This window comes from Mandrillus leucophaeus, unplaced genomic scaffold (assembly GCF_000951045.1).
Source record: "Mandrillus leucophaeus isolate KB7577 unplaced genomic scaffold, Mleu.le_1.0 Scaffold153, whole genome shotgun sequence".
NCBI classification, from domain to species: domain Eukaryota; kingdom Metazoa; phylum Chordata; class Mammalia; order Primates; family Cercopithecidae; genus Mandrillus; species Mandrillus leucophaeus.
The window spans coordinates 2,498,216-2,508,440 of NW_012101510.1; the positions used below are offsets into that span (position 1 = coordinate 2,498,216).

At 59.6% G+C, this 10,225-nt stretch overlaps 1 protein-coding gene across 1 annotated transcript in view; it reads left to right on the forward strand.

Annotated features, from left to right (window-relative positions):
* The first annotated feature begins 2,757 nt into the window (after window positions 1–2,757).
* LLGL1 (lethal giant larvae homolog 1 (Drosophila)) overlaps window positions 2,758–10,225 on the forward strand; it is an 18,488-nt gene continuing 11,020 nt past the window's right edge. The window contains exons 1-11 of the mRNA XM_011975304.1: window positions 2,758–2,810; window positions 3,951–4,109; window positions 6,562–6,643; window positions 6,739–6,869; window positions 7,870–8,028; window positions 8,105–8,267; window positions 8,361–8,496; window positions 8,737–8,791; window positions 8,925–9,079; window positions 9,175–9,398; window positions 9,559–9,626. Of these exons, the coding sequence (XP_011830694.1) occupies window positions 2,758–2,810; window positions 3,951–4,109; window positions 6,562–6,643; window positions 6,739–6,869; window positions 7,870–8,028; window positions 8,105–8,267; window positions 8,361–8,496; window positions 8,737–8,791; window positions 8,925–9,079; window positions 9,175–9,398; window positions 9,559–9,626 (1,385 nt within the window). The remainder of the gene's footprint in view (window positions 2,811–3,950; window positions 4,110–6,561; window positions 6,644–6,738; window positions 6,870–7,869; window positions 8,029–8,104; window positions 8,268–8,360; window positions 8,497–8,736; window positions 8,792–8,924; window positions 9,080–9,174; window positions 9,399–9,558; window positions 9,627–10,225) is intronic.

The following is a 10,225-nucleotide window of genomic DNA, read 5'->3' on the forward strand; positions in this document are numbered from 1 at the left end:
CCGGGCCGCGCACCCCCTCCTCGGGCCCAGCTCTGGCTCGGACTCTGGGTGGGTCTGGGTCTCCGGCCGACTTTCCGTGTCTGCTCCCGAGTCTCTGCGGGCCGCTCTGGCCCTGGGTCTGCCAGTCTCTGTGTGTCTGGGTCTCTCTGTCTCTGAGACTCTTTGCCTGTCTTTGGGTCTCTGCCCCACTTTCTCCGTCGCTGACCGGCTCCCTCGCCCCAGTTGTGACTGTGTGTGTGGTGGGGGTGTCTCTGCCTCTGCCCCTTCCTATCTTTGCCTCTCATTTCTCTTTCTGCCTCTGCGTCTCTGAGTCTTTGCCTGTCTCTCCCTGCGTGTCTCTCTCTCTCTCTCTGTGGAGTCTCTCGACCTCTTCTCTGTCGCTTACTCTCTGTCTCTTTATCCTTTTTCTTTGGGGCTCCTTTGCGTCCCTGCTCGGCCCTTGGGACAGCCGTGGGCCCCGGTTTGTTTTGTGCTTTGGCACGCAGGAGGGCGAGAGAGTTAGTGGGGACGAGGCAGCTGTAGGGGGTGCGGCTGGGAAATCCCTTCAAGGAGCCTCTCCTTCCTTCCCCCACTGCTCCAGGCTCTGCCTTGCCCTGCTCTCCCCTGCCCTGCCCGGGGCCCCGAGTCCAGGGGACATGCCTGGCTGTGTACTACACTGCCCTTCACATCGTGGGGCCTCAGTTTCCCTAACTGTGAAATGAGGCTACTTTTCTCCTTACTGTGGGCCCTGGCTCGCTCTGCCACATGGGCCAGCTGTCCTGCTGCCCCGCACCAAGGTGGAGTGAAGTGGAGGCTTTTCCTTCCTTTCCCCAAGTGGGACACTAGGGGCCGGGGAAAGGGGCCGCCTCAGCCCCCGCCTCCCTATGCACTGATGTTAGAGCAGGGCCTCAGCCTGCTCCTGGCTCACTCCTCTGGGGGCGTTGGTTTTGTCCTCATTCTTACCCCAGAGCCCACGGATCGCAGAGCCTCTCAGTGCTCTTCGAAATTAGAGTTATCTTCAAAATACAGGTGAGAAAATTGAGGTTCTGAGAGAGGTGACGGCTTGCCCAGAGTCAGAGTGAGCTGCACCAATATCTTTCTCGAGTTCCTGTGTCAGTGGGGTTGGATTTTAGCCTTGAGGGGCAGGGATTTTTCCAAGGGGCTGCTGTGGTCCTGGGCCAGTGTTGTGCCAGGTGCCCTGGGCTGCCTTGAGGAGACCCTTGTCTTGGAGGAGGCTCTGGGACGGTTGGACCTGGAGTAGCAGAGGCACTGGGATGTCTCAGGGTTTCCCTGCCTAGGTCTGCAGCGGTTGCCGGTGAGAGCTGCCAGGACCTTCACAGGGTGGCTGAGAACCTGCCAGGAACCTGAGAGGGGGCCCAGAGGGGATGCTGGTGCTCCGTGGTCCCCAGATGGTGCCTGTTTTCTGTGCTGGGGAGGCTATGAGAGTTAGGTGAGAGGAGAATGGCCCTTCAGGGAAAGGCAGCAACAGGCTCAGGGCTAAATGTCACTTTTTTTTTGAAACGGGGTCTCACTCTCACCCAGGCTGAAGTGCAGTGGCACAGTCATAGCCCACTGCAGCCTCAACCTCCCTGGCTCAGGTGATCCTCCCACCTCAGCCTCCTGAGTAGCTGGGACTACAGGCTCATGTCACCATGCCCGGCTAGTTTTTGTATTTTTTGTAGAGGTGCGGTTTTACCATGTTGCCGAGGCTGGTCTGGAACTCCTGGGCTCAAGCTATCTATCCATGTTGGCTTCCCAAAGTGCTGGGATTACAGGCATGAGCTACCATGCCTGGCCTAAATGTCATTTCTTCAGCCAGTAAATTGGGATGTGCAGTGGGGACTGGAGACAGGTGGGAATGAAGCTCAGCCCACTCTGTCTAGCCTTGGGGTGGTGGGAAGTAAGGGCCCTCCACTGAGGATGAAGTGTGGCAGCAGTGGTGGAAAGTGGGGTGGTCTTGGGGAAGGGACTTAGTCACCTAAGTGGGTCATAGGGGATCGCTAGGGAATAGGCCCCTGATTCCTGAATTTAGGGAGTGGGAGACAGGTCAGGAGTGAGCAGGGACTTCGGACTCCGAGTCTTGGGTTCAAATCCCAGTCCAGCCCACATGTCGCCTGTGGAGTGTGCCTTCTCTGTTAATACTGAGCCCCACTGTGTGTGAGGTCTCCAAGGTTCTGGGGACAACAGTAGTTATCAAAAAGGACAAATATGTCTTAACTCAGGCGGCTGATATGCTAATGCAGGAGACAGTGAAAAGCCAAAACAAAAAAATAGAATAGACGGTGGTTGGGATGTTAGCCAGTGCTGTGGATCAAATAAAGCAGGGCGAGGGGGAGGGAGGTGTGGCCAGGGCGGCTGCTGCAGCCAGGGTGGCTTAGGGAGGCTTCTCTGAGGAGATGACTCCTGAGCGACAGGAAGTGCTGGAGGAAGTGCATGCCAGGCAGAGGGGCAGTAGGTACAAAGGCCCTGAGGCACAAGCCTCCCTTAGCTGGGAACCCCAGGAGGATCCTGAGCAGGGGAGGGACGAGGATCTGGCTGTGGCTTTCATAGGATCCCTCTGGCTTCTGTGTGGGAACAGACTGTAGTGAGCACCAATCCAGGTGAGTGACAGTGGGGCCTGGAGCAGGGAGGGGGGTGACTTCTGTGTGTTTTGAAACTGAGTTGATGGGGCTCAGAAATGGGCTGGGCGTGGGGTATGAGGGAAGCAGATGGTGGACAGTGCATGCAACCTCCTTTCCTCTTCTGTAAAGAGGGAAGGCTGTGGGGATTTGTGATGCGATGTCGCGTCTGTGGATCCTGGTTGTAGCAAGGGACTGGCTAGACAAGGTCAGGTGCAGCAAGGGTGTGGCATTGTTGGTGGGAGAGAGAAGCCCCAGCCAAATGGCCAACTCTGTCCTTAGTTGGCCTTACTGTCACCAGGGCCCTTATGAAAGACTGAGGCTTGGAGAGTACTGTGACTTGCCCAAGGCCAGACAGCTAGGCCATGACCGAACCAGCTGCCCAGAGGGCTCAGTCCCCACCTGGATGGGCGGAGACAGGCAGGGAGGGAGGTTGGGGTTACAGGCTGGGAACTGGGGTTTCTTACAAATGTGCATCTTCCTGAGGCAGTGGGTCAGGAATTACCAGTGGTAAAAGTAAAAAATAAATAAATAACAACAACAAAATAAAAGGAGTTGCCATTGGCCCACATGGGTGTCCTGTACTGGTGTTCAGGATGGGGCTGGAGCTCAGCTGTGCAGGCTTCCCAGGGAGGGCACAGCCAGGCCAAAGACAGGAAACCGGTACAGAAGGGCCTGCACTGTGAAAGGGGCAGGGGAGCAGGTGGGAAGCTGTCCATCGACACTCCGGGCACACAAACCCTCTTAACACCACCTCTGCCGCTGATGGGCGTGGGAGTCATGCTGCCTAGCTGTTGGCAGGTGGGGAGGCGGGAAGATGCCTTCAGGGTCCAGGCAGAAAGCTGCCCCTCTCTGGGCCTCCATCTCCCTCTGTCTGGGAGGAGTCAAAAGCCTCTGCCTAGCTGATCCTGGGTGTTGTCCCTTGACCTCTGACCTCCACTCAGGCCTGTGTTTGGGGAGTGTCATGGACATCATGTGGGACTCCTCAAGCTTTAGTCTGTGCCTCTAAGAATGGGGTGCGGAGCCCTTCACGGAGCAAGTGGGGCCTCGTCAGTGCCTGCATCTCTGTGAGCCTTGCTTCACCTGTTTGTTGCTGGAGCCTCCATGCAGTGGGGTCCACATGAGCCCGTGTGCATTGAGGGGCACGGGGGCGTGGCGAGGGGCGGGCCTCTGTGGGCCATGCGCGCAGTAGCGTCATGATGGAGCCCAGGGGTTTAGCCACCTCCCCACCAACTGGAGGCATGATAACCCATTTCACAGTTGAGGGTGCTGAGGCGCAGAGCAAGTAGACCTGCCTCCTACCCGCAGTGTGTCAGCTGCAGACCCTGGAGGCTGCCTTGGGGTGGGCCTCAGGGTGGGCCACGGCAGAGGTGCCTGGGAGTGCTTACCCCCAGCAGCGTTCCCCTCCTCACAGACGGTGGAGCATGGCTTTCCCAATCAGCCCAGCGCCCTGGCCTTCGACCCTGAACTTCGCATCATGGCCATTGGCACCAGGTCTGGGGCTGTCAAGATGTATCCTTTGCAGGCTGGGTGTTCAGGTCTGTTCCGGACCACCTGCTTGTAGTTCCTGTGTTCTGGGGTCCCGGTCTTGGCAGCGTCCAGCTCGAGAGTAGAACAGAGGTGCTCTGCTGGGCAGTAGTGGGGTCTTCTGTGGGCGCTACAGTAAGTGCTGGGATCTTGGTGGAGGTTGGTGTGGTTTCTGTACCTGAGACGACTGTGCAGAGATGATGGGGTCCTTTTGCTGAGAGACGAGTGGTCAGTTTGCAGTAGCACAGCTGTCCCTTGCTACGTGTCAGCCAGCCAGTTACCTAGGTGACCCTGCCATCGTCCCAGCAACTCTGGGGAGGCCAGGCAGGGGGGCTGGGCTGTGATACCCGTGGAGGATGGCAGGTGGGCTGGGGCCCTGGTGAGCCAATGCACACACGTGTGAATGTGAAGACACATGTGTTCAGCCAAGGGGGCTGGGGGCAGTGCCAGGCTCGGCATGGTGAGTGCAGCACGGCCCCCACCTGGATCCTGGCTGCTGCACAATGGGCTGTGTGAGCCACACAAAGCGGGCATTTTCCCTGCAGGCCCGGGGTGGGGGTGGGGGGCAGGCCGGCAGCTCAGTGTCTCTGTGCCGGCCCTGGAGAACCCCACCCCAACTGCTCTTGGGGAAGCCGAGGTGCCAGGGTCTGGCCGATGGCGACTTGGTGAGGGGTGCTGACCCCTACCCCTCCTGTGTGGCCCTCTGAGTTTCAGTATCCTGGTTTCGGACATCAGTTCCCAGAAAATGTGTCAATGCCGGGAAAGGGGAGGGTGTGGGATGGGGGTCTTCTCACCCCAGGGGTGGGAGTCTGAGCCTGTGGTTTGTGAGCTCTTTGCCTACTCTGGGGAGTGTGGATGGTCTGAGATGTCCCCTTCTCTCTCATGGCCCTAGCAGCACCTGTGGGTGAGTAGGGCAGTACACTGGGCCCGACATGCCCCACTGCCTGGCCTGCTGCTCCCACTCCTGTGGGTGCTGCGCTGCCATCTGCACATGTATCCCTGCGGCCTTCAGGTGTCCCTCCTGTGTTGGGGTCTCCTGTGCTCTTGTCCTCAGGCTCAAAAAGAACCTGAAGTACAGATGAGGAGACTGAGCCTCAGAAAGGAGGCTGGAGCCCGGGGTCCTCTTCCCTTCTTCCCCTGACCACCACTGCCTGGAGCCCCTCGGGTTGGGAAACTGAGGCTGGAGAGGGCCAGCCCTGGTCACTAGAAGCTGCCCCTCCCCCTGCCAGACCGGCCCCATCTCCTTGACGACCCTGGTTCCCGCCCAGCTGCTCCTGTCCCCTCTTTTGTCCCTTCTTCAGAGTTTCTCGCCAGGCTCCTGTAGGGAATCCCAGCTCAAGCTCCAGGCAACGGCTCCTGTGTTGTCACCAGGGCAACGTTGCTGACTCCTCCCTGCACCCTCTGTCCTGGGGCCCTTTCAGGTCCTGCTGTCCACCATCAGCCCTGGAGTTGCCGGGACTGAGGCACTGACACTGGGCACTTCAAGCAGGTCACCCACGCCCTCCGAGTCTCTGTGTGCTCATCTGTTAAATGGGCAGGCTGGGGTCTCTCCTCCCTCAAGGTGGCAGTTGTTGGCTGCCTGCCTTGGAGGGAGGTGGGTTTTCTTTTTTGTTGTTGTGTTTTTGAGACAGAGTCTCACTCTTTGTCGCCCAGGCTGGAGTGCAGTGGCACAATTTCGGCTCACTGCAGCCTTTGCCTCCTGGAGTCAAGCAATTCTCTGCCGCAGCCTCCCAAATAGCTGGGATTACAGGCGCCTGCCAGCATGCCCGGCTAATTTTTGCATTTTTAATAGAGATGAGGTTTCACCATCTTGGCCAGGCTGGTCCTCAACTCCTGACCTTGTGATCCACCCGCCTCGGCCTCCCAGAGTGCTGGGATTACAGGAGTGAGCCACTGCGCCCAGCGGAGGTGGGTTTTCTTACCCATGGCTGAAGTTTGGCCTGAAGCTATGGGAAAAGGCAGTCTGGACTCTCTTGCTCCCTGGCTTTCTTGTCCGGGCCTTGCACCTCTGGCCTGCCTGATCCCATCTGGCAAGGCGCAGCTCCCAGAGCCCATAGAAACGTGGGGCTGAAGTGGAGCGGAGCCCCAGCCTCTCACCAGGCTGAGGCCGAGCCTGCTGGGTGTGTTTATTCTCACTGGATCTGCAACAGCCCTGTAAGGTGGGCGTCACTGGCCCAGTTTACAGGAACTGAAGGTCCTATAGCAGCACCCAACTTGCAGGAGTGAGTGGAGCCTGCACGCTGATCTTGGGGATACTGTAGGGGTGCAGGGTGGGAGCTTTAGGGAGGGGGCCTCCGTTCTTCAGGGAGGCCTCCTGGATGGGCAGGCCCATGCCGGGGTCCACTGGAATACTCCGGGTTAAGGAAGAGCCTTGGGTATCTCACTCGCCGTGGTTTGCTGGTCCATGCCTGTTTCCACCTTGACCTGCCATCCTCAGCTATGGTGCACCTGGCGTGGAGTTCACAGGCCTGCACCGGGATGCAGCCACCGTCACACAGATGCACTTCTTGCCCGGCCAGGTGAGCCTCTGCTTCCCACTGGCCAGCTCCCTGTGGCCCCCATATCTACTCACCCCCCTAGGCCAGCCTAGTTTTCATCTCTGCTCACACACCAGGGCCGCCTCCTGACCCTGCTTGATGACAGCAGCCTGCATCTCTGGGAGATTGTCCACCATAATGGCTGTGCCCACCTGGAAGAGGCACTCAGCTTCCAGCTGCCCAGCCGGCCCGGCTTTGATGGTGCCAGGTACTAGAGAACTTGGCTGGGGCCAGCCACTGGGCAGGGAGGATCTGGGGGAGTGTGGGAACCTGCTGTGCAAAGGCAGCATGGAGACAGGCAGCTGCCAGTGGGGGCTGTGGTTCAGAGCAGGATGCCTTGAGCTGGGCCTAGGTCCCAGGCTGCGACTCTTGGACCCTGCTTTACTGAGGTATACTCTGTGAACTTTTCAGGTTAAATGGGAGGTTTGGGTTGAGTCCAACATGAGCAGGTAATTAGCATTGTGAGCAACAGGAGGTACATGCATTATATGCCAAAATCCTAGGACCTGAGGCCTGGCACTACACTTACTGCAATGATGGGGGTGTCTAGGGGTTTGGGGCAGGGCCTAAGCCAGTTAGTAATAGCGAGGGTTCCCTGGCCCCTTCAGTTGTGGGTGGGAGACAGGCCTTTCTGTGCACAGGTGAAAGGGCAGGGTTGAGGGCAAGGAGGGTCCCACGGGCTGTGCTTGGTAAGGTGCTGGCAGCATGCGCCAGCTGGGTGAGAGTATGGGGAGTCTCTCCCCCCAGCCCTGCCTGAAATAGCTGGAAAAGGGGAGTCCTAACCCAGGGATGGATTCCTGATGCCTCCCAGCTTCTGCAGATGAGGGTATCTGGGGCCCTCCTGTGAAGTCAGGAGATGTCTGAGGGCTGGCAGCAGGATTCCTAGGAGGGGCTCAGCGGGGAGAGCCCTGGTCCTGGCTTGGGCAATGCCGTGGTTCCTGCTGTCCTCTCCTGGTGGGTGGGAGGAGCTGGGAGCCCAGTCTGCAAGACCTGGGGAACCTATTTTTATCTGTCTCCCTGCTGACATCCTTATGAATAATTGAGCGGGCTGATTATGACGCATGTCTTCCTGGGGTGGCTCTGTAAGTAGGCCCTAGTGAGCGCTGTGGGGCCAGTGATGAGTTATCAGCAGTGGCCCAGCTCCTCACACCCCACCTCCCCAGGTGGATGGGCTTGCACCCTCACTCCCTTTCCCTTGTTCCCTGCAGCGCTCCGCTCAGCCTTATCCGAGTCACAGTGGTCCTGCTGGTGGCTGCCGGCAACATAGCAGCCCTGGGCACTGAGGGCAGCAGTGTCTTCTTCCTGGATGTTACCACCCTGACCCTGCTCGAGGGGCAGACGCTTGCCCCAGGCGAGGTTCTGCGCAGGTGAGAGGCCGGTGGGCTTCCCAGCACACACTGTGTGCCCAGGAGGTTCTACTGGCTCACCTGCCTTCCTCCACAGCGTGCCAGATGACTACCGCTGTGGGAAGGCGCTGGGCCCCGTGGAGTCACTCCAGGGACACCTGCAGGACCCCACGAAGATTCTCATTGGCTACAGCCGGGGCCTGCTGGTCATCTGGAACCAGGCCTCGCAGTGTGTGGACCACGTCTTCCTGGGGAACCAGGTATGTGGATGAGGCCTGTGTCCCCTCAGCCTGGGCCCCTAGTGCGTGCCCACCATGGCTCATGCCTGCCTGCCTGCCCCTGCCTGCCCACAGCAGCTGGAGAGCCTATGCTGGGGGCGTGATAGCAGCACTGTGGTCAGCTCACACAGTGATGGCAGCTACGCTGTCTGGTCTGTGGATGCCGGCAGCTCCCCAACGCTGCAGCCCACGGTAGCCACCACACCTTACGGTGAGTGCTGGGGAGGCCTTAGCCAGAGGGTGGTGATGGGAGGGGGCACCACTGAGCCAAGCCAAACTGGCTGAGGAGTGACTCCCCCGAGGGGGTGGTCTGGTGGCAGTGTGCCTCCCGCCGACTTCCTGGGGAGGCAGGAGGCAGCTGCAAGGTAGAGAGCAGTGGAGGGCAGAGCAGGAATGGCAGAATTGCTAAGAACCACCAGCGAGTCTGGTCTGACGCTGTCCCACCCCTCAGGCCCCTTTCCCTGCAAGGCCATTAACAAGATTCTGTGGCGGACCTGTGAGTCTGGGTAGGTCCGGGGAGCGGGTGTCTGACGTGAGCCGGGTCTGGCTAGGGGGCTGGAAGGGTGGGCTCTTCCTGGGTTGTGCAGTATGTGCTCGGGACCCAAGTGGTCCATGGCTCACACAACTCTCTGCACACAGGGGCCACTTTATCATCTTCAGTGGTGGCATGCCCCGTGCCAGCTATGGTGACCGCCACTGTGTAAGTGTGCTTCGAGCCGAGACATTGGTGACGCTGGACTTCACCTCCCGCATCATCGACTTCTTCACAGTGCACAGCACGCGGCCTGGGGATGGTGTGTGCCCTGCCGTACCCTACCCTTTCCCAGCCCCACCTGGCGCCCTCTGCCACCTATGACTGTGCTCACCCCATACCCGCTCCATCCAACAGAATTTGATGACCCCCAGGCCCTGGCTGTGCTGCTGGAAGAGGAGCTGGTGGTGCTGGACCTGCAGACTCCTGGCTGGCCAGCTGTGCCTGCCCCATACCTGGCCCCGCTGCACTCATCTGCAATCACTTGCTCGGCCCACGTGGCCAATGTGCCCGCCAAGCTGTGGGCCCGCATTGTGAGCGCTGGCGAGCAGCAGAGCCCCCAGCCTGTCTCCAGTGCCTTGGTGTGTGCGGGGATCGGGGGGGGTCTTACAGGGTGGGGTCTTGAGGAGGGGGAGAGTGTTTCACTTCTAAGCCTGGAGGTCAGAATGTGCCATGCTCGGGATGAAAGGGAGAAGATGTTTGTCCTAACCTTGTGCACACATCTCTGCCACCCCCTCCCAGAGCTGGCCCATCACTGGGGGCCGAAACCTGGCCCAGGAGCCATCGCAGCGAGGGTTGCTGCTGACCGGGTAGGTGTGCGTGCTTATGTGGGTGAGTGGGCTCCTTGCTGTTGGGGGAGAACCCATCCTGGGCCTGGTGGGTGCAGAGGTGCCAGGAGACTCAGGCCTGGCCCCTGGTGGGACCAGGTAGTTCCTCCTCGCCCAAGGTGGATTGGAATGAAACCTCTCTGGACCTTGGTTCAAGGTGCTGCCCTGATCTGCCTTTTGGCCTGGAACTGAGCTCTACCAAACCCCAGGGCTCCACCCGCCCAGCCTGCCTGCCCTGGGACTGGAAAATCTGGGCTGGCCCACGCTGAACTGCCCAGGGAAGGTGCCAGAGAGCCCAGCCTGGGCCTGGCGGGCGCTGACGTGCCCGGTGACTCAGGCCTTAACTTCCTGCCCTGCCCCCACTCCCGCCTGTGCTGGGACCCTCAGGCCTCTGACTCCAGTGTGCCCTTCCCTGCTGAAGAGCTTGCTGTGGCTTTCAGGGCTGCCGGAGTGAGTCTTAACCACCCCACAGTCACACACCTCTCACAACCACCCCACAGTCACACACAACCACCCCACAGTCACACACCTCACACCCACCCCACATCACACACCTCTCACAACCACCCCACATCACACAC